The following is a 24,871-nucleotide window of genomic DNA, read 5'->3' as shown; positions in this document are numbered from 1 at the left end:
GGGGAACTAAAAGATTACCTTCTGAAGAGACAAACATTAAGAAATCTCAGTTAATACTAACTGCTACAAAAGAGAAACAAATAAAAATTATATCATAACTTTGACATTTGTGTAGGATACTTTAAACAGAATTAAGATAAACAAGATCAGAAAATAAAAACAATGTAAAAGTAATAAATGTTGAAAATCATTTAGGTGAAATAAATATTTATAATTATGTATGTTTCTAATTATCTGGGGAAAAATCCTTCTCAGAGTCAAGTGGAGATATTTAGAAATCAGTACTAATATTAAAAGAATGCCAGGTATTGTGGAGTGGTAAATCTCACTTGCAAAAGCTTTTACGTTAATTCTGATGATTTAGAAATGGTGTCTGAACAGTTTATGAAAAAATGAAGCCTATTTCTTTTAGACTCAACTTTACTCCCACCCCAAAAGCAGGGGTGTCTTTGCCCTCCCTGTATTTCATTCAATATTTCTGACAATGGAAATTACAACACCTATTTTAATTTATATATATATATATATATATATACACACACACACACACACACACACACACACACATACACATATATATACACACACACACAATGTGATTGTCAGGAACCAGTGCACAGAGGGATTGCTATCCAACAAGTCTTCACAGAGGGAGTGGACTAAGACATTACAGGATTTGAACTGCACCCTCAATGATAATTTAAAAGAATGCTTCCCTGAAAGTGATGTGGTGGTGGGGTTTGGTTTGGTTTTGTATATAATGGTGGTTGTTTTGGCTTAAAATTACAGGGTTTTTTTGGATAAATGAATTGTACATGACAATAATATTTTAAACTTCATATGTATATCCTTAAATTTACAACAATATATGAAGATACATCACAAGCATAATTGAGCTCTTTGCAGTAATTTCAAGTGTATACTAGGACTGTAATTACTTATGTTAGTTAACTTTGAATAGCATTCATTGGCTATGTCATTCATGACAGCCTCTTCCAAAAGTTAATGGTAAGTCAGAGAAGAGGAATGCTGATCATCTTTAAAATGAATAAGAAGATTCAAATCCAACTACTAGATAAATCTGATGTTATATAAACTGATGATGGGTATGTCTACACTGCAATAAAAGACTCACGGCATAGCCACAGCTGGCCTGGGTCAGCTGACTCAGGCTTGCAGGGCTCAGGCTGCAAGGCTACAGAACTACAGTATGGACCTTTGAGCTTGGAGAGCCCATGAGGGGAGAGAGTGGAGTGGGTCTCAGAGTTCAGGCTCCAGCTTGATCCTAAAGTCTACGCTGACACCCAAATCCTGCATCTTGGCAGGCAGGTAGACTAGATGACCTCTGTGGTTCCTTCTAACCCTATGATAATGACCAGGGCAGCATTTTTGGAATAATTTTTTTGAGCTTCAGGGTCAGCAGTACCTGGGATCATGTAGGGACTCTACTGGAAGGGTTTGAAACTGTGAAATATGCATTGGCAGGGGTAAGCAGTTATATTAAACTTGTGAAAGTGAAAGATGGATCAAGGAGGCCTTGGTGTAGCCAGTAGCCTACGGGAGGGTGGCAATCCCATGCTCTGCCCAGAGGACACTTTGAGGGCATACATGGCAATAAGACGGGGGAGAGATGGGCCACCCTTTATTCACAGTGACAGGAGTCCCCTCACAACATACCAGTTTGTTATGGTGTTGAGACAGGGACTGACGAGGCCGAGGTTTCCAGCTCATGAATTTGGCTCCCATTCATTCAGGTTTGGGGAGACAACAGCAGTGACACAGCTAGGTACGGGAGCTGGGGCAATTCAGACAATTGGCTGTTGGCATTTGAAAGCATATAGAATGTATGAGACCTCAGTGGAGAGTCAGCGTCAATTTTTTGTTGTGTTCTTATTCCAGATGTTGGGAAAAGGGCCACGCAGATGATGGTGTGGATCTCTGGGCACAGTATTATTCACTGGGTGCATAAGTGGGCATTCAGGTTGCCTGAGGATTTGCTGCTGGGGCTTAGTGATGAAGCAATCCCGAGCTGGCATAGAACAAGGGGCATGTTACAGAACCAGCTGGTGCCACTTGTATACACCGTGGGGGCTCATCAGTAGGCACCATATCGAATAGTGGTGCACCTTGGAGAAAATGATTTATGAATTTGTAAAGGGGTAGTCTTAATGCTCAGAGTTAAGAGGGACTTGAGGCAGATCCTGGAACTTTTTCCAGGAGTAAAAACTGTGTGGTGAAACATCCTTCAATGCAGGGTGTGTCAGGGAGCTGTGAAGGAGGTATATGAATAGGGACATGACCAAATTCATGGAGATCATAAGGGAGGTTGGTAATCTTGTATTCTGACATAGCATATGAGGCAACAGAATTATTCAGGGGGAATGAGGTTCACCTGTCAGACTTTGGCACAGATACATTTTTGTGTGATATTAAAGAGGGCAGTGAGAGATGTCTGGGAACCCAGCTGGGGATGTGGGGGAGGCAGCCAAGCTAGTTGCTGGTGCCTCCTTGTGGTGGATGTCCAGTGCAGGTACTCTGAAGGGAGGGGACACAGAGATCACATGGATGGTTTGGTAAAGACTTTAAAAAAGGTGTTTGTTAAAGGAGTGGAATAGGGAGAGGTTCAGGGCACCTATGACTGGCAAGGCAGGAAGCCAAACACCCCCTCCTCTATAGCCCACCTTGATCCTCATTTGGGCTGGCTGGGGACCAGGATAGAAGTCAGGGGGGCTGACGAAAGTCCCCAGGTAGATATTGAAATGATTATGGAGTTACCTGAACTGTACTCTTTAATTTGCTGGGTACTTCCGGACATCTAATAATAAAGTTGTGGCCTCATTAAGCCATAACCATTGTCTCCTGTCCTCCTCCTGATATAGTCAGACAACAAGGAAAATAATTTAAATGGGTATCATAATAACAAGTTGTTGCAAGAAGAGGATGCAGAGTTTGAAAAGAGAATACTGAGTGCTGATTGCTGTCACAGAAATAATCTAAGTTGTAATTCAAGAACAAACTCTTACAAGTAGCTATACAGCATAACGACAATGTATAAAGTTCTTGTCTGTCTACACAAAAGACTTTTTTCTTAGCAGCTGTACGTTGATGAGTCACTGTGCAATAATAATGAACAAAAAGTTCATCATCTTGAGAGACAAACTTGATCCTGTAACTGAAAAGGTAAGTTTTTTTAATAAAAAAATCTGAGAATTCTTTAGAAATATATTCATTCAACAATAGTGCAATCTGGCAAACACAATAGATAACAGCATGATGGAATATCCACTGTAAGCCTTTATTTTCTACAGCTTTCAACTCCCTCAAGGTTGCAATGCAGAATACAGGTCACAGCACATGAACATACTTTTGTATATAACATACAATCTGTTTACTTTTTTCAGATGTATAAGGCTGCTACAAAATAATGGGTGGTATGCATCATTACTCTGTAGGTCTAGCAGTCTTCTCAATGCTACTAATGGGATAGTGATCAAAGAAGATAGCCACAGGGACAGCAAGCCCTCTCCTCCACTTCCAGCCCAGTCCGGTGACCTCCCAATCTTGCCTCCAGGAAGCATTAACTTGGTGGAAGGTATCTATAGCCTGCACATGTGAAGCACATTAATTGAATATAGCAAAAGGTATTGCAAAATGTTGATGATGCTGTGCATGTTTCTTATGGCTGGCAGCATTTACTGAAGGGCAAAGGTGACGGCTCGGATAGAAAGTGGGAGAGGATTGATGCTGCAAGCATAGGAGAGGGGAGTGAGACGAAGAAAGAAAAACCTAAGTTACTCATGAAACATTCACCATCAGGGGGAAAAAGACCAAAATCACTGAAAACAGTGTGTGCTGTGGATGGTACCATAAAGTTTCAGTATTAAGAGCAATAATTCTATTGTATTTCACTGTATTCAAGCATAATAAATTAAAATAAAAGTACCTTATAACACATGCGTAAAGACCACTGTCTTGCACCACTGTTGGCCGAAACCAAATAGAATCCTCTTCTTTACTCATTCTAGTTCCGTCAAAAGCTATAGGTTCCTCAAAATCTCCAGGTCCAGAGCTTTTGTACCACATCAAACTAAGGCCAGCACTTTGTGCTAGAGAGTAATTCGCTCTGATATAGCCATAAAATAATGCACATTTTATACGAACAGGCTCTCCCACTAGAACTTGATACTTCTTGTAATCCACCGACCAGTCAGTGCATCCATCAGCTAAAAGAAAAGAAAAAGAGAAATATATATGTGTGTATATATAAATATATACGTATATATAAATAGAGTCTTCAGCCAACTGAATACAATAGCAGCCTAATATCAGAGCTGCAGTTTAGAGTTACACAGCTGGCATAAAAAACACTCTCTCTTACACCATTCCCATTGAACATCTAGCAGCACTATTAATTTTTAAGTACCGTGCAAAATTTGCCTATATTTTTTTTCTTTTTTGCTATTAACACCATTTTTCTGTGGTGAAAAAGAGTTATCAGATGAATTGTGTAGAAAAGAGATATCAAATGAATCTATGGTAAATCTTGATAATTCCTATGATATATATGCAGTTATTCTTTTTCTCTATTGTGTAATTTTAAAGTGAATTATTATAAAATATTGGAATTAAATTAGTGTAACATGGTGGCCGTCTGCCACAGAAGGTGTCATAATCAGTGAATTGCATTAATCAAATCCCGTCCAGGTAACAATATAAATGAAAGAAGGCAATTATTGAGTTTCAGATTATGTTAGGACAAGGACCAGTGGTCTGAAGCTAAGAAAGGAAAAGTTTAAGTTAGATCTTAGGGGGGAAAAAGTTCTTAATAGTATTGGTGTTTGTGCAGCAGGACAGAGTATTAGGAAAAATGATTCAAGGCATCCTCTCTTGATAAATGAGAGAACAGGTTAGATAAGATGTTACGAGGAATGCCTGAGCTTTCAGTGCTACAAAATGCTGGGGATGAGATAATATGATGTAAGTGTTTGGTATTTTACTGTTCCTGCTACCAGTAATTCTGTACTTCAGTTTTCCTAAGATGCTAAGCACAGACAAAACTCTCAGTCAAGGTTAATTCTATCCAATCATAACTGCAACATAGATGAACAAAGTAACTTCAGGACAGGATCTATCAATTAGATTTGCTCAAAAAAGAAGGGTTTTTGGTTTGTTTTTAACTTCATGGAAAATGAGCGGGTTTTTTTGGTAGAAAGTCAACAAACATTAAAAAATGGTATTACAATAAAAAAAATCAAAAACTTTTAAGGTGAGCAGACACTTGCAAATAAATGTTTACTCAAAAACCCAATTTTTGTCACAAAAAACGTTAGAAAATTTACAACCAGCCTTACTATCTACTGCTATGTATTGTACAATGCCAGATTTTGGTGTTTTTTTTTAATTTGGGAGAAAAGCCTTTTAAAAAAATCATTTTTAAGAGTCCACAAATAAGTAATATAATATAAATATTTGTTATAAACGTATAGGAGTATATATTCTATATAGTCAAATGTTACGATGACATGAACATATAAAGTATGACATAGTAGTATAACTGCCACTCAACATTGTCAATATAGTACAGGACAATATTAGAATCAGGGTGTGTAAGGAATGGCCACCCATATAGTGAAATATTCCATATTGTTCATGGATTGATTAGTTTCCTTATTTAATTTTGGGGGAGGCCAGAGGGTGTTCCATTTTCAAATAACCCAAAGTGTCTGTCCCTTCCCCCCACCCAAAAAAAAAATCATCCCTGCTAGAGCCCTAGATCAGGCAAGATTCAGTATTGCAGAAGAGATGAGCTTGCAATACATAAATGTATTCTTTTTAAAGTCCCATATCTTGGAAATCTGCAGGGCTAGGAATGGGAACTTTATACAATTTAGAAGGGACATATGCCCAGTTTTCCAGTGTTCAAATCTACTGATTTTAGAATGAATTTCCATTTCTGATTGTTCCAGCCTTTACGTTACTGAGCACCTTAAATCTGTCAGCTTGGAAACCCAGAAATAATCAGTAAATTAAAATGCATCTTTAAGAAATGTTAACTCCATTATACAAGTTATTAGGTAACAGCTTCTTCATGTTAGCTCATTATCAGCTTGTAATTTTGACCTTTACTATTTAATTTAGTTTGTATGCTTTTGGTTTATAATGCCACTTTATTAGCCTAGGTTTCTCTCTCAGGACCTTCAATTTTAATGCTGTCAGCTCCCTTGAACATGATGCATCCATGGAAACATACTATGGAAGAATACTTATTCCACTACATATTTCTGTTTATGTTGAATGGAGGATCAGCTAATCAGAGCACTTAACCTTGATTTATTTCAGTTTAGAATTCCCCATGGAAAAAATGCCAAGACAATTCATGTATTTATGTCACTTGCAATCTAGTTTAGTGAGCTTAGACAAATGTGTTGGAAGACATAATACACTCATGTGCAAAAAGAAGAGAGAGAGTTAACTATTACATGAATGAATGCTTTTAAAATTCAGGAGATGTATTAAAGGAGTATGAAAAATAAATTGGCTGTACAAATATTCTACTTGGAATGAAGCTCAGTGAAACTATTACCACATATACAGAAATAATGATATTTCTATGACAACAAACACAATACCTGAAAAAGCTTAAATGCAGACAGTTTTTCTGTATTTTGCTCTATTGCTGTTTGCTGTAAAGCACAAATATTATTTAAGTACTTATTACTTACACTGTAATATAACTACAGATTTATATTTGGTAGTTTTACTGTAATTTTGGAAATAACAGGAATAACCATGACTAGAGCATGTTACACCAATTTTATGAAGAGTGTACTGTTCCTAACTTCCTGGGTTTGAATCAGCTTCTTGGTGTTGATCTCAGGTTTTATGTGGTTTGAGTTCTGGCTACTTGGTAAAATAGCTCTCTCTCTCTATATATATATATATATATAGTCACAACAACTGGGATTAGTTAGGATGCTTCTTCTGATTGTGCCTAGATTTGAACATCTGGCAGTTGGAGTCAGAGCTCCCAGCTTTGAGACTTATTTCCCCCATTGGTCTGAAATAGCCTGTCAGTTGAAATTCAGGGCACAATGTAAGACCCAGCTATTCCCTCGGGCTCTGAGAGTATAGCCAAATTCTACTTTGCCAGTTGTGGTGGGCAAAACTTGAAAATAAATCCTTAGAATTTCAGTGGAAATTTACAGTTGAAAATCCAGAATCAATCACATACTCCTACATGTTTTGGATCTTGGTTAGATCCAAAAAGAGAATGAGGAATACCTTCCAGTTTGGATGTAGCCAAACTCAACTCTCAGCTCTTCTCAAAATGTCTGCACTATCTAAGGCTAATTCCAATCTTAGTCCTAGCCCTGATGAGCCTCAAGTCAAAACTCAGATGAGAAGGAATGTGGTCCAGAAGAAAAGGCATGGGACTGACAGGAACCTTAGGTTCTGCTCCTCTCTCTAGACAAGTCTTTTAAACTACCTGTTGCTCAGTTCCAATCTGTAAATGGGATAATGATAGTTACCATTCTTTGTAAAAAGAGCTTTGAGATCTCTTGATCTATACATGCTAAAATTCATTGCCCACTTTACCAATAAACCCGATTTGGAATCAGATCACCACCTCATGCCATAGTCAAAGGGAAGGAGCATTACTGAAAAATGTCTTGCCATTTCAGAATTTAAGCTGATAAAAAATGCTAAAATTTTAATTCCCTTCAAAAACAGGCACTTTAGTGCATGGGTGATATCACCAGTTGGTTTATCATTTTCTCTCTTTCTTTCCTTGTTTTACTGGAAAATGCAACAATAAATTTGGACGTGAATTTGTCTATAAGATTTTGTGCTACACAGCTGAATAGTCCCACTTTGTACAAGGAAGAGATCCTAACTGAGTGAAGTTTAAGACTGAAGGCATAGCATATTGCCTGCAAAGCAATTTTCAAAATGTAGCATTTTCCATAGTTTCCTGATGATTAACCATAATTCCCATCAACAAAAAACAAAACAAAACTCTTCCTCATATTTCAAGTGGATAACAGGTTCACCACTAGAGGCAATATGTCAGAGTTTTGTTGTTGAACAGCATCATAGAGTTAGTGGTTGCAGAAACACATTGCATATAACATACTGACACCAGAGGATTAGTATATTTTTACAGCCAACAAAAAACACCAAGACTTTTCTTATGCATATTGATCCTTTCTGAGGTCAATGAATTATTTATATTTTATCTTCCTCTATTGAAAAATGCTCTGCCTTGTCACTGGACAGTTGAAGAACATAAGACAATTTTAGGGCTTGTCTTATTGGAAAAGCAACTGGAATAGTTCCCCATATGGACGCTTTTATTCTGAAATAAGAATGTCCACTCACAAACTATTCCAGCATAGCTATCACGCTTTGAATTCATACCATACCTTAATCCAAAATAACTGTGAAGCATAGACAAGTCCTTAGGTTTCCAAAAACATTGTGTATATATCTATCCACACAGACACATATAAATGCATCATGTCGAATTGTAGCTTCTGAATTTATGTACTTGTAATACGTAGACTGATTACCTGCGTGGTAACTCCTAAGGTGGTTGTCAAATGTTTATTATCAGAATATAATCCCTGAAAAAACTACATGCCAGTTCAGAGACAAAAAATGAACAAAGCACACACACTTGGATACATTTAAATATAACCACTACTATTCTCAACACAGGTAAAAGTAGTAAGAGAACCCCCACTAATATTATCATGTCCCCTCATACACTCCACCTTTTTCCTATCAAAAAGTTCATACCAAAAAGATGTTTGGTTGTTTTAATAGATTTAGACTATAAGTAAATAATTTCTCAAACACATTAACTACCCAGGAAAATATGCATAATGGAATTAGAATTCACCCAGTTGTAAAATTCAGTTGGTTACTGGTAATGCATTAAGGTACAGAGCTGTAGAATCACGGTCAACACTAGGCTTAAGGAAATATATTTGTCCCTTTTTCATATGTGCTTTTAATGTGTGTGTGTGTGGGGGGGGCTGGTCTGATTTTGTTCTTTCTTACACCAATTTTACACAAGTTTAACTCTACCAACACTTCTATTCAAGTCAGTTGTAGCTGCATTAAGCTCATTTCAGCTGGGAGGGACTATAAATATGTTAACGATAAGATGTGGAATACCCCAGTCTCCTCAAGTGCAATACCAATAGGTCTGGATCCATGAGAAGGTGAAAATAAGTTTTTGACAGAAGGTTTAAAGCACTCATGCCAGGATGGAATTGTCTCTGTTATTCCATTAGGGATTTTTTTTTCATGGTAGTGATATTTTAGCAGGCAATCAACTATCTGTATTTGAGATATCATAGTTATAAGGTAATACAATAGATAAAGAAATATGCACAGAGAAATAGACAAATATACCTAACAGATACTTAAAAAGGGGACTTGCTAAAATGCACAGCAAGAAAGATCTGATGAAGTACATTTACCATGACTAAGAACAGCTGGAGGCATTTGAACAGATTAGAAAATCTGGCTAAGAAAAAAAAAAGTTTTTTCCTCTCCACTGAGAGTTTGTACATATTTAGTTAAAGTAAAATAATTCTAGGTATATAAGGGTCAGATTCCTCTATACAATTCAGATGAGGTGACGTAGGGTTGCCAATTTTGGTTGGATGTATTCCTGGAGATTTCAGCACATGACAATCTTTAACTAAAGATGATATTTAATTCCTGGAGACTGCAGGCCAATCCTGGAGGGTTGGCAACCCTAGGTGATGCCTTACTGGAAGAACACTCTCACTGAAATCCATGGGAATTAATGTCCTGATGTACAAATAACTGCAGCACATAGGGATGTACAGTATTTTCAAAGTCACAAGTATCAAATTACGTGCCTAACTCCCATTGAAAAACTGAGTGGGAGTTAGGCACCCAACTGACATTTCTGTTTGAAAAAATATCCCATACTTAATAACTTCACTGGGACTTACTTAAGCACACACTTAAGTGCCTTCCTAAATAGGGATGGACTAAAGCAGATGCTTGAAGTTAAGCAGGTGCTTACATGCTTTGCTGAATCCCCTCCGAAGACACTACTCAGAAGAATAATGCAGCATGCAGAATGCTATTTGTGCCACTGAGATATGCTCTCAATTTTGCCCCACTTCTGCTGTGATCATATGCTTTTCTCTTCTTTATCTTTCAGTACACTTTGTAAAATCAGATCCAGTGTTACCCTTCTTTGTATATGACAACATTGATCACAGCATCACACAATCAATACATACATTCATGCTGGCAGAAAACAATTATGACAAATAAATATGTACTGAGAATTTTCTCAAGCTTGAGCCATTTCTATTATCACTCCATCAAGCAATCACATATTTATTTTATAAATTGAAAAATACTTGAATAATTCAACAGCCTTGAAATTTCAGAGCTGCATTCAGCTGAGTGGCTGTACTCCCTAATCTCCATTTTAATATGCTGCCAGTTATTGCTACTCATAATAGCACAATACAGGGACCATTCACTCAGTTATTTCCTCGAATGGCTTCAGAGTATGAAGTAAACCACACACTACATCACTGTCCTTATAATGAGATTGTTCTGGTGGATAAGCAAACTCCCTGCAGGCCCTACCTACTGATAGGACCTAGTGAACCAAATATTTAACACTTCTAAGAGCATCCTCCCTGCCATTTCTCAGGATTGTATGCATGATTTTCAAGGGAATATTTGATGCAGAGAAGTAGAAAATTGAGCTACTGACTTGTGGGTCCATTGCCACAACCTGACAAAGCAACAAAACCTCAATTCAATTTCTGGTTCTTGTGAGGTAATAGGGGTGTCAACGTTTCCAGTATGATTTCAGGAATCTAAATTCCTGTTATATACTACCAATTTAGGTATGCCATTATGTGAAAACCACACTTTCAAAGAGAAAGGTTCTAGTAATAACCCACACTTCCTAAAACTGCATCAGAAATTTTTTTAAAAGATATGCATTAAAAAAAGATCCCCCCCCCAGATTTTTTTTAACACATTGGGATTATTTAACATGAAATCCATAAACTTTTAGAAATTCATGTTGGAACCCTTTCATGTTTAAAGCACATTTTCTAATCAGCATTGTTATCACATAGCCAATTTTGGAAAGGTAAAACTAGCAGTACATCCTGAGGCATCTTTTGTACCTTTTTCCAAGCTATTTCCTTTAGTTATTTCAATTAGAAAAAAACAAACATTAAAAAAGGGAGGTGGAGGAAATGCTCTCAAAAGAATAGTGCTTGAACACAGTGTGCTCAACAAAATGCTTGAACCGATCAGCCATGCATCCACTTCATCTAGTGTCTCTGTTCTGATTATATTACAAATTCTGGATTGTGCTATTTTTTCTTACAGTAACATTCTAATTGATGGTAACAATACTAATCTCCTCCCCAAATGCAGGAAAGGAGGGCTAAAAAATGTTACACACATTAATAGGCTGAGAATGAGAAAGGAATGTGATCAAGCTATATTTTTTTAAATAGATCATTGTGTTGTCATACTCTATTGTTTTTTTAAAAAGTTTCAATATGAAATTAGAAACATGAAAAGAGTTGATGCTAATAATTTAAAATGACAGTCAAGTACATTTTATATGTGATTTATTTCCGTTTGGATTAACATTGTTATCATAGCTTTGCATGATTAGTAGGCTACAGTTAAGGTTGAGAAAGCGCTTTCATTCCAAGCTCCTATTTTCATTTTGCTTCTATCTCAACAATTTCATTTTGGGTTGAAATTTCTCATGCTTTGGTTTCATTCCAAAAGTGTGTGGTGTTTATATTTTTAAGAGAGGTACGTAAAATTATTTTAGATATTTTCATTTGTTAAGGAATGCTTCAGTTACATTTTCCCACACACTTCCCCATTTTTCAGTCAGTTGAGTGTTTAAAACATTAGATTTGGCCCTTTAAGAGGACTAATGAGTGCATTTGCTATATGTAGGGGAAAGACAGGTGAAGACATAAACCTAGTTATGAAAGGAAGTTTTGAGTGTTTGCAAACAGTTAATTTAAAATGCTTCATTCATTATTTACCTTGACTCCCAAGTAAGGGACTAGAATGATCACAAGTGTGGATACTTGATTGATTCAAATCATTCTACTGTAAAACAGGAGAGAGGTGAAAAGACCTGTATGCTTAACACGTTTATAATATATGCTCTACTCACTGCAGAATTTGGGTCTTTCACCCTGGACAAGCCCTGCTCAAGATCACACCTTTGAAATAGTAACCCTCCTTAACAAGTAATCCATCACTTGTACCATGAGTTATAAAAATCGGAAAGCTCACGATAGAACAAACTAGATAAGTTATGAAAGCTATATCAGTCATCAGAGGGAAAACGGCAGCATGCTAGAATGCACAAGGTCTGAATACACTTCTCCCCTCAAACAGGTTCATATGTTTCTTTGTAGCTGGAACTCCCACCCTACTCTGTGCCCCAGGTCAATAGTGTCTCTTCTTTGAAATCCTTCCATAAGGTTCACTGTGATGCTCAGAAGTATAGAGGCAATAGTAATATATTTTAAGGAAAGAATTTCCTTGTCATTACCTCCACTGGCCTCCTACTTTGTGTGGATGCATGTGTCGTTCTTGTTGGAATTGTATGTCTTCAGGTCAGGGGCTGTCTGTATTTGGTATCCTATCACTGGTACTTAAATAATAAAGAACAAAAACGAACAGTTTCAGAGCCTTTTTTACTTCAAAATCGGACGTTTGGATCTCACTAGGAATTTGCCCACTGGAGAGTGACTAGGGATCTAGACTTGCTGATTCATGTCTATCTATTTTAAAGAGTGGGGGTGGGTGGGTGTTGGTAACTGTTAGGGGAAAAAACAATTAGCCCTTGCTCTCACCCCTCTAGGTGCTTGATTCGACTCTAGGATCACACAGAGTTCTAGATTCAGAGTCCAATCTACACAGGCATCTTTTATTGGTGTACAGAAATACAGCTCGAGCTGGGTGCCTCCGGAGAGGGACCCTGCCCCTCAGAAATTGCAAGCAATTATACCCTTTACAGTTGCTAACACTGCCCTCACCCATGTCCAAAGTCCAAACCCTTAATTTGAGTAGGGGGTCTCTGCTCTTTCCCATTGGACAGTTCTGTTGCTGAGTGGAGAGTCCGTTGCTGGGTGCTGGATTTGCTCCGGGAGACAGACAGTCCTACTCTTTGCATTCTTTTTTATCTTCAGTGATAACGGGCAGTCTCAACTGGTTTTGTAGCTGCTTCTTCAGCGTTCCTCTCAGGTCAGCTTGACCTCGGCCTAAGGCTTCAACTACTTTAATCACTTATGCTGTTAGTAACTTATGCTAAGTTATAAGAACAAACTTATTGAACATTCATATAAAATAGCATATAAGCCCTTTTTTATAACAGTATCTGGATACAAATCTATGCTCTGTATTGTACAGGAGGTCACACAAGATCTAATGGTCCTTTCTGGCTTTAAAAATCTATGATTCTCTTAAGTGTCTTGCCTAGAGATAGTGCTCTACATTGTTATATAAAACACTAGGGTTTGATTTGTGCTGCTGGTAGTGCCCTCCCTGGGGCTTCAAATGACTACAAGAAAATCACTAACCTACAAGCATGCTGTAAAACCATGGACAGCAACTCTGCTAGTTCCTATAAACTAAGCAAGGTTGGACCAGCTCAGTTCTTGCAGGGTACTTTGCTAAGGAAGAGAGTCAATGGAATCACAGAAATGCAGAATCATATAGGTCATCTAGCCCAGGCCCCTGCATGGAGGTAGGCCAAAGTATTAGCTAGATCATCCCTGGCTCTTTCTTAAAACCTCCAGCGACAGAGATTCCACAACCTCCCTAGATAATTTGTTTTAGTGCTTAACTACTTTTACAGTTAGGGTTTTTTTTCCTAATGTCTAATCTAATTCTCCCTTGCTGTAATTTTAGGCCTTTACTTCTTGTCCTGTCCTCGGTGGTTAAGGAGAACAATTTATCACATTTCTCTTTTATGTACAAGAAGACTGAAAAAAATGGTGGTTTTTTTAGTCTGGCAAAGAGAAGACTGAGAGGTGGACATAACAATCTTTCCTTGCAGGTCATGTTTCCTAGACCTTTCTTCATTTCTGTTGCTCTGCTCTGGACTTTCTCCACATCTTTCCCAAAGAATGGTGCCCAGAACTTGACTGAGTGCTCCAGTTGAGGCCTTTGAGTGCTGAATAGGGTGGAAGAAACACTTTTTTTACATCTTGCTTACAATGTCCTAAAATATCTGACACACCCCAAAATGATGTGTACTTTTTTTGCAGCAGTATTGCATTGTTGACTCAAATTTAGTTTGTGATTCACTATAATTCTCAGACCCTTTTCTGCAGTATTCCTTCCTAAACAGTGCTTTCTCATTTTGTATTTGTGCAATTGATTTTTCCTCCCTAATTGTGATACTTTGCATTTTCCTTATTGAATTTCATCTTATTTCAGACCATTTCCCCAGTTTGTCAAAACCATTTTGAATACTAATCCTGTCCTCCAAAGTGCTTGCAATCCCTCCTATCATAGTATTGTGCACAAACTTTACAAGGGTAATCTGTATTGCATTATCCAAATAATTTATGAAGATATTGAACAGAACTGGACTCAGTAGAGATCCCTTCAGGACCTCGATCTATATGCCCCTTCCAGCTTGATTGTGAACCACTGGTAATTACTCTGAGTATGCTTTTCCAACTAGATGAGCACCCACTTTAGAAGAGGTTCACCTAGACTATATTTCTCTAATTTGTTTATGAGAAGATCGTTTGAGACAACATCAAAAGCCTTAATAACATCAAGATATATCACATATACTGCTTTCCCCTTATCCACAAGGCTGTCAAAGAAGTATATTAGGTATTGGTTTAACATGATTTGTTATTGAGAAATCTATGTTGACTGTTACTTATAACCTCATTTTCTCCTAGGTGCCTACAAATCGATTGTTTGATTACCTGTTCCATTACCTTTCCGGGTACCAAAGTTAAACTGACTGGTCTATAGTTCCCCGAGTTATCCTTATTCTCTTTTTTTATAGATAAGAGCTATATTTGCCCTTTCCTAGGCTGCTGGGATCTCTCTCTTCCTCCACAAGTTCTCAAAGATAAGCATACATGTGTATCTTTTGTATAGCAGATTACAACCATTTCCCACAGCTGTAATTGTATTCCTCAGTTCTCAGAGTCTGCTGCAGTCCAATGTAATTTATGAGGGAGATATTCAAAGACACAAATAGGCTCTAAGGTGCCCATCCCATCAAATTTCAATAGCAGTTCAGCACTGAATTGCCCTTTAGGCCTTTGTAAATCTCCTCCTACATGTCAAATACAAGAATGAGGAACAGCCTCAATAATTACCACAAAAGGCAAGGAGTGGTTGGAGCCAAGAATGGCCGTGCTATTTTTGTATGGCAGAACAGCAGGGCAAGCCTTTGATGCCCATGAACCCCAGTCCTGGTTTTGAAGGCCTAAAAATGTGAAAGCTAATCTCGGCTTTCTACAGGCACGCACACACACACACCTACATGTGTGCATGCGTACATGCACATTCTCCCTTAGCCACTCAGCGCTGCCACTGATGGTGTTAGCCTCATCACAAACTCCCTCCCAGAAAGCTGCTTATGGCCAAACAAGCAGCTCCACTGAGCAGCCAATGTGCATTCTAGCCAAAAGGAATGCATGTGGGAAGACACATCAGTGACATGAGAAACAGCCTGTTGGAGAGGAACAAGTGTGGCACTGAGACTTAGGGACCACTGTATTTTAATCCCAGTTTTGACACGGACTCCCCTGTGCTGCGTTAAGTCACTAGGTTTCCACATTTAACAATGCTATGGGATATGGGTCTCAATGTTTCCATGTCCACATCAAATTAATCAATTATTCATGGGACTGCTCCTAAACCTCATCTTACTATGCGGAAAAGGACCTAGGGGTGACAGTGGACGAGAAGCTGGATACGAGTCAGCAGTGTGCCCTTGTTGCCAAGAAGGCCAATGGCATTTTGGGATGTATAAGTAGGGGCATAGCGAGCAGATCGAGGGACATGATCGTTCCCCTCTATTCGACATTGGTGAGGCCTCATCCGGAGTACTGTGTCCAGTTTTGGGCCCCACACTACAAGAAGGATGTGGATAAATTGGAGAGAGTCCAGCGAAGGGCAACAGAAATGATTAGGGGTCTAGAACACATGACTTATGAGGAGAGGCTGAGGGAGCTGGGATTGTTTAGTCTGCAGAAGAGAAGAATGAGGGGGGATTTGATAGCTGCTTTCAACTACCTGAAAGGGGGTTCCAAAGAGGATGGCTCTAGACTGTTCTCAATGGTAGCAGATGACAGAACGAGGAGTAATGGTCTCAAGTTGCAGTGGGGGAGGTTTAGATTGGATATTAGGAAAAACTTTTTCACTATGAGGGTGGTGAAACACTGGAATGCGTTACCTAGGGAGGTGGTAGAATCTCCTTCCTTAGAGGTTTTTAAGGTCAGGCTTGACAAAGCCCTGGCTGGGATGATTTAACTGGGAATTGGTCCTGCTTCGAGCAGGGGGTTGGACTAGATGACCTTCAGGGGTCCCTTCCAACCCTGATATTCTATGATTCTATGCCACCCACAACAATACTAAAGACGACTATTTGCATAGTGGGGTACATGAGTTCGTTTTGTTGGAGGGGGTGGGGGTGGGGAGATGGGTGAAAAAACATTTCACATGCCCTTCTGGAGAGGTAACATAAAAGCTGTGCTCAACACACCTGGGAGATGGATCCTCCAGATAGATCACTTCAATGACTTCAAACAAGTGAGTCAGAGAGATTTAAGCCACAGAATTTCAGCGGATATGAAATACATTTGTGGCAGAGGATGACGTTTATTCAACTAATAAAGTCAAAGTGCAAAAACTTGGTAGTTCTAAAGCTGTTCAATAATGTCAGTAATATGTATATAGACATTCAGAGTGATTGTCTACAGTAACATACAACATTGTATTAAATTCATATTTATATTTCATATTTCATTCCACTGTTACTGTGTGAATGATATCGCTACTTGGTAAATTTGTGAAAATATTTTTATTGAAGTGTCAATCGTAACTTCAGTGGTACTATTTGTAAGATCTCATTAAACTTGCATTACACAAAACTCCCTTTGACTTAACTGGGCTCATCTAATTATGGATAAGAAGATTTGTCTCTGTGTTATATTTCACCGTGAGCCCTGCTGTACTCCAAATAAATATTTTTTTTGAAATCATGATACGTGTGAGGCAGGCAACTCAATCCACAACTATAGCTATTGGTATATCTGTAACTATAGAGTCTCTAAACATTGTCATAACAGACAAATGCTATTGTGATACATACTGAAAAAGGTAATGGAAAAATATGTAACTCATGGGACAAAGTCTTATGTGATTTTGCCAGAGCAAAATATTCAAATGATCTTAGGTGGTAACTGTGAAATGAGTGCATGTCTCTACATTATTTGATGAACTGTGTGTGTGTTTGTACACATTGGGGCCTAGAAAGCAATTAAAGTTTTCATGGATAGAAACATGATGTCAATATTTGCATCAACATATTAATGTGAAATTTACAGTGTTGTTATAAATTAGTTTTGAAAGGATTTGAGGTAATTATTAGTGTTATTTTATGCTCTCTACAAACATCTGAAAAGTAATACTTGAGACAAGAACCCACTTCAGTTCCTACTACAGCCATGCTAGAGTAAGCTGCAAGGGCAGAAGCACTTCTTAAGGCTGAGCATGGTAGCTAGGCAGCTACAATTTGGTAGCAGGTAGTGCTCAGGTGCTACGATATCCCAGTGATTTCATAGCTACAACATTAAGCCTGGTGGTGAGTCATTAATGTCATGGCTACTATTGCTCTGTCTAGCAAATGAGTGAAGCTGGAGTGGGAGAGTGTTTCCCCCACTTCTGATCTGCCCAGACACAGAGGGTCAGACTAGGATCTCAGTTTCACCAGCATAAATCTGGAGCAAGCAATTAAAGATTGATGAGGACACAGCAGCCAAATGAGGACAGGCACTTGAATGGAATGAAGTGGCAGGCTGCAACTTTTATTAAACTTTAACACAAGGGAGTGGAGCAACCTGCCCATCACTCTTTCTCTCTTATACCAGACATTTAGTTGGTTCCAGTGTGGATTTTATAGGGCTCCCTAACATATAACCTGTTAACTAGCACCAGGGTTAGAGACCTGGTAATCCATAATTCGAGTGGCTCTCCTCAGCCTACCTTCCCAAGAATCAGCTCTCTCTGAGTCCCAGCACCCTCTCTTCTGCAGGGGGGACAGAGGGTGCAACAGGGTGGGGACCTCGACCCGTGAGGGCCTCAAATTCTGACTTTTCCCACAGAGGCCACAAGGTTTCACCCTATCACATGATCCCAAGGCCCATCACCAAAATCCCATATCTTTTACCTCTGGGAACTGTTCATTTCATTCTCATAATCACACTGGAATCTGGCTGCAAGTGGCTGTGAATGGACACCACCATCCCAGTACTTCAGTTCAGTACTAAGCACATTCCTACTTAATCCACCGTAGCTCGAAGGTGTTGTGAGGAAGGCAAAAAAACCTCCCCGGTCCTCCGCCAATTGGCCCATGGAAGAAAAGTTCCTTCCTAATCCTTTAAACAGGTGATAGGCTAGACCTGCAGCATCTGTTTGGTCAGCTTCCCATTCCTAGTTCAGGTGGGCTGACGGCAAAGAGCGGGCAGAGGCGCCACGTGGCCCTTGCACTGGGCTAAATCCTAGGAATGGGAAACGGTGGCTGATGAGCACCCCTCTCTCCCAGCTGTCCAAAGGATCCCAAATACTAGTGGGAGGAGCTACCTATTGTCCTTATGGCAAGTGTCTCCCTCCCTTGCTAATGGAGCTGTCCTCCTTTCACCACTGGCCCCTCAAGTTACCCCTCCCGTTGATGGGGATAGGTGGCATTTAGAAAAAACTAGCCATCTCTTCAACATGAGAAATGCCCAATTTTCTTTACCAGGAATAAATACAGTAAATACCTTGTGATGAGCTGCACTAGCTAATAACAAAAACACCTAGACCTGGAGATGCTGCACTTCGAGAGCTATTTCATCAACACCGACTACATAATACTGCATAAGAACATGCAGGGAAATCCTGGCCCCATTGACATCAAACAGAGTTTTACCATTGACTTCCATGAGGTCAGAATTTCTCCCCAACATTTACATAGACACGACTGGCTGACACTATAGGGCTGTGGTTTCCTCTCACCTCACGCTAATATGGCTACTTTCAGTCTCAGCCTTGCTGCCTGACAGTTGCCAGGAAACCAACACAATACTTCTATTATAAAGGATTAACTATTCTGGTGCGTAAAGTGTGTATTAAAAATAACAATAATAGTAATGTTGAACTCACACAATGGAGGGGCATATTTTTAATTTCATATGGTGATATCTATCAGAATGTAAAAGTTTCAGTGTGAATCTGTCAGCAGCAAAAGCAATTAATGGTATTTGTGATATGCTTACCCACAGACACCAATCCAGAAACATTACTGCAGCAATTAGAGGATATGTACGAATGTCAAAATAAAAGAACAAGCCATTGCCAATCCAAAATTTGTCATATTGAGTGGATCTCCTTTTATGTGCAATGACTGTTAATTTAATGAATGCTGAATGCGTAATGTAAGAAAAACAGAAAAGAAAAATAAACTATTTAAACTATGTTTTAGTTCCAACAGTTATAAAACCACAGATTGACTATGTTTACAAAAAAGACTTCTCTGTGTATGGTGTGCAGAGATAATTGAGTGTTTCTTAACAAACTTTTAAAGACAGATCACATGTGTTTGTGCAGTAATCACATATCAATTCATTTCTAATTGAAGAAGTATTATGCTGTAATTGTTTATTAATATATGTTCCCTTCTTGCAGATACCACCAGCCAGAAAACAAGGCTATTTAATTCCAACAGAAACTTCTTAAAAACCCTAGCAAGGAAAAATAATACACACCTGAAATTTGAAGTGAAAAATATATGAACAACCCTGTATCTACAAGGTAAGTATTATGACAAGTCATTGTACTTCTCTTTGTACATTTCTTGATTTTAGAAGAATTCATCTTCCCATAACATCTAGTATTCCCTTCCTTTTTTGCCCTGATAACCATATTAAGTCTGGAAAGCAAAGCTTATGAAAGACATACTAAATCTGTGAAGCTTTGCTCCCAGTATCAATTCACATGCCACTTGGCATTCCTTCTGATTCTACATTCTTTATGTTTGATAAACTTTCTCAACTAACCTACAAAGAGATAGAGGCCACTGGGATAATATAGTGAATTGATACTGTAATCTCATTACGCAAAGGAAAGGAGAAACACTGTTACACCTTAATTGATTGGTTTCATTTACAGTTGATATGGCAAAGGGGTGATAGGGACAGCCACTAGGGCAGGAAGAAGGGAATGGGGGGAAGGGAAGAGGAAGGGAAAGGAGAGGAGGAGGAATGGCTACCATACAACACCCACTAGGCTGAAAGCAGGGTGGAGGGGCGTCAACAGAAGGAGACAGAGGAAAATGAGGAACACAACTCCCAGCACAAGATGAGAAAAAACGGCTCCCCCTGCTGCACTGAGGAAAGGAGGGGAAAACTAAAACATCATGGGGGAGTGTGCATCAGTGAAGGGATTAACAAAAAAAAGGGGTGGGGGAATCTCAAGCGACAACAGCGGAAAGTGCGTACGTGGGCAATGAGGGCAGACCAGGAAGGGGAGCAAACAGCAAGGGATTGGAATAAAGTGGGGGGTGTCAGAACAAGTATGCCACAGGCGTGGAGTAAAAAACAGGGTAGGTTCAAACACAACAAATGGAAGGGGAGGAGAATGGGGTTGGCAACCACGCCTGCACCACGGGACAAAGACGGGGCAAACAAACTAACCAAGGACCCAAAACCAGAACAGGGCAAAACAGAGCAAACAGGGTGGCTAGAAGGGGGGCGGGCGGGCAGGCAGCAAAAGGAAAAGGGGCAAACAGCTGCAAAACCAGGACAGTGGGCGAGGCAGAGGGGAAGGGGGCCCACCTGCCAAATGCAGCAAGGGGAGGACGGACAAAGCCAAGGGAGGGGAAAGGAAAGGTACACCCACAGGCACCCAAAAAACAAGTGCCCACTTGTTGCCGCTGCTGTCTCAGGATGGATAGAAAGGGAGAGCAAACTGCTGGGCTGGGGAGTGGAGAATAGAGCCAGAAGGTAGGTAGAAAGGTGGAGGGCACAGTGGTGGTGGCAGTAGGGGAGCAAACAGACCAGGCGAGGGCTCCATGCTTTTCCCCCAGCTCCCCCACAGCAAAGGCACCTACCACCTCAGAAGCAAAGATGTTACAAGGCTCCCTCTGCTCCCTCCTCAGTTCCAGCAGCAGCAATGACGACGACAAGCTCCCTAGCAGCAGCAGCAACCAGCCAGGGGAGGCCCCATATCATAAATATAAAGGGAAGGGTAAACCCCTTTAACATCCCTCCTGGCCAGAGAAAAAAATCCTCTCACCTGTAAAGGGTTAAGAAGCTAAAGGTAACCTCACTGGCACCTGACCAAAATGACCAATGAGGAGACAAGAATCATAGAATATCAGGGTTGAAAGGGACCTCAGGAGGTCATCTAGTCCAACCCCCTGCTCAAAGCAGGACCAATCCCCAATTAAATCAAGATACTTTCAAAAGCTAGGAGGAGGGAGAAAAACAAAGGGTCTATGTCTGTTTATATGCTGTTTCTGCCGGGGATAGACCAGGAATGGAGTCTTTGAACTTTTAGTAAGTAATCTAGCTAGGTATGGGTTAGATTATGATTTCTTTAAATGGCTGAGAAAAGAATTGTGCTGAATAGAATAACTATTTCTGTCTGTGTATCTTTTTTGCAACTTAAGGTTTTGCCTAGAGGGGTTCTCTATGTTTTGAATCTAATTACCCTGTAAGGTATCTAGCATCCTGATTTTACAGGAGGGATTTCTTTATTTCTATTTACTTCTATTTCTATTAAAAGTCTTCTTTTAAGAAAACTGAATGCTTTTTCATTGTTCTCAGATCCAAGGGTTTGGGTCTGTGGTCACCTATGCAAATTGGTGAGGCTTTTTATCCAACACTTCCCTGGTAAGGGAGGGGGTGCAAGTGTTTGGAGGATTGATTGTTCATTGTTCTTAAGATCCAAGGGTCTGGGTCTGTAGTCACCTAGGCAAATTGGTGAGGCTTTTTACCAAACCTTATCCAGAAAGTGGGGTGCAAGGTTTTGGGAAGTATTTTGGGGGGAAAGACATGTCCAAACAGCTCTTCCCCAGTAACCAGTATTTGTTTGGTGGTGGTAGCGGCCAATCCAAGGACGACGGGTGGAATATTTTGTACCTTGGGGAAGTTTTGACCTAAGCTGGTAAAGAGAAGCTTAGGAGGTTTTTCATGCAGATCTCCACATCTGTACCCTCGCGTTCAGAGTGGGGGAGGAACCTTGACACCCCAAAAGAGATGGAACAAGTGGGGCCTCACACTACCCTCTGAGAACTCACACCAGCAGAGTCCTCTCCACAGCGGCAGCAGTAGCCGGGGGGCAACCAGCCTGCAGGACAACCTCAAGAGAGTCAATGGCAGGTATATCAGCCTCAGGATGAACAGGTCCCTGTTTCCTGGATAGCCAAACAAAGGCTACTCCAGGCCAATCAAGACACCTGATGCCAATTAACCAATTAAGATCATTAGGCTAATGGAGACAGGTGGAACCAATCAAGGTCTCACTCAGACTGCTTAAAAGCTCTCCTTTCCAGTTCCCTCTAGAGGGCTCAGGTGAAAAGAGCTAGAGGAGGAAGCAGCAGCAGCAGCAGCAGCAGCTGCAGCAGCTGCTGCTGCTGATGATGATGATCCTGAGGCAAGGGTGAAGCTAGGAAGAGGGGATCACGGGGGAAGTGGCCCAGGGAATCAAAGCAGCATTTAGCGGTGGAGGGAAAGCCACCAACAGCTTCTATCCTTAGGGTCCTTGGGCTGGAAAGCAGAGTAGAGGGTGGGCCTGGGTTCCCTGCCCCCTCCCCTCCCCATACTCTACAGAGATCCCCTTGAGAGGGGAAGCAAGACTTGATCCATTCAGGAGGGCGAACTGTGCCTACTGAGCTCTATGGAACAACAAAGGCTGTGGGGTATTTCCCCTTTCCATCTCCCATACTGGCCTGTGATGGAAGTAACTCAATAGGCTGTGACTCTGGCCACTACACTGTGAAAGGAAGGTCACATTGGGGCCTTAGTGAGTTTCTGAGGCCCCTGGATCTACCAGGAAGTGCGGGACCCACAATTACAGGCTCGGAACTTTGTCACACTGTGTATATATATCTTCCTACTGTATTTTCCACTGCATGCATCTGATGAAGTGGGTTTTAGCCCATGAAAGCTTACGCCCAAATAAATGTTAGTCTCTAAGGTGCCACAAGTACTCCGTGTTTTTTTTACTGTTACTTTAGTGGAAATATATGAGAAGAAAGGCTTTTTTTTTTTTAACCAAAGCTTACTTTTAAGTTTAACAGGCATACTAATGTTAAAGTGGCGTATACTGAAATCTAGACTAGGATATGTGAATTAGGTGCCCAAATCACATTGAAATTCAGAGGGAGTTAGGTTCATAACTTTGAAAATCATAACTCCAGTCTTCTGCTGATTGATAAATCAATGCAATTAGCTTCCTCTAAAAACAAATCAAAACACATTAATGTAAATTAGTTACCACAATAAGGAAATGCAGTTTTGGGTCAATTCAACAAACCAAAAAGATTCACTCCTGGTTTGGAGATAAAGATACTGCTGGAGTAAAATTGGATGCATATCAGCACTGGGGATTGCTATATTCTGAGGCATATCTCACTCTCCTGCTGTTTTTTACTGTACAGCACTGTGATACTATTCAATTTTGTGTGAACCACACTACTTCATCAGTCAGTAATGCACTGAATGTGTAACAATATCCATTATTGGGAAATGAGGCAATAGAAGTGTCCAGAATTATGCTGTGTATCATATTTTGACACTCAGCGTCAATTTTAATTCACTGCATATGCCTAGGTGATGCCAAAAGCAATTGTGTCTGTATATTTGATTATATTACACAATGGGGCTGAATTTTTATTTAGTTTTATATTGAAAGTGTGATTGTTTGCCATTAATTTTAGAACAAATTGGTCATTTCCTGAGAAATATCACATCTTCCAACACCACCTCAACGTTGCAGTAACAGTGACAAAAATCAGACACTAATAATGATTGCACTTCTAAAGAAAGAGTCCTGCAGTCTCCAAGTAAAGCTCTCCCAGTTGTCCAAGGAATGGACATTTCGATACAGGGTGTCAATGAAGTTAGAGCTGGGGGTAGAACAACCTTATATTCTAGGGTTCCTTATGACAGGTTTATTGAGTGATGCTTCACTCTATTTGATCTCTATGCAGCTTTTATAATACCTCAAATCCACAGAGGTAAAGACAATTCTGGTATATACCTGTAACACCACAGAGATAAAACAGGTTTTGATCTGTGATTATTTAAAATGTCCTTAGAGGTTGCTCAATTCCATGTGTAATCCCCCTTCTATCCAGCTCCTTTCCCTCCCCACCACATGGTTTATTTATTAAAGGTGGGTGTGGCTGCAGTTTTGGGTAAAAGAGCTGATGAGACTCTGAAGTCTCATATTGTAAACTGGAGGCCTGCCAGGTCAAGGGTCACTGGAGTCAGTCTGCAGTGGGGGAGGTTTAGATTGGATATTAGGAAAAACTTTTTCACTAGGAGGGTGGTGAAACACTGGAATGCGT

The 24,871-nt window shown here is 39.9% G+C and overlaps 1 protein-coding gene across 4 annotated transcripts in view; it reads right to left on the bottom strand.

The window, feature by feature from the left end:
* IL1RAPL1 (interleukin 1 receptor accessory protein like 1) overlaps positions 1 to 24,871 on the bottom strand; it is a 1,123,909-nt gene that overhangs the window by 516,968 nt on the left and 582,070 nt on the right. For all 4 annotated transcript variants that reach the window (XM_084649011.1, XM_084649010.1, XM_084649013.1 and 1 more), the window contains one exon: positions 3,944 to 4,223. In XM_084649011.1, coding sequence (XP_084505137.1) covers positions 3,944 to 4,223 — 280 coding nt within the window. The remainder of the gene's footprint in view (positions 1 to 3,943; positions 4,224 to 24,871) is intronic.

This window comes from Lepidochelys olivacea, assembly GCF_965140295.1.
Source record: "Lepidochelys olivacea isolate rLepOli2 genome assembly, chromosome: 1".
NCBI classification, from domain to species: Eukaryota; Metazoa; Chordata; order Testudines; family Cheloniidae; genus Lepidochelys; species Lepidochelys olivacea.
Note: the sequence above shows the minus strand (reverse complement) of the source record. Positions and strands in the feature narration are given on the sequence as shown.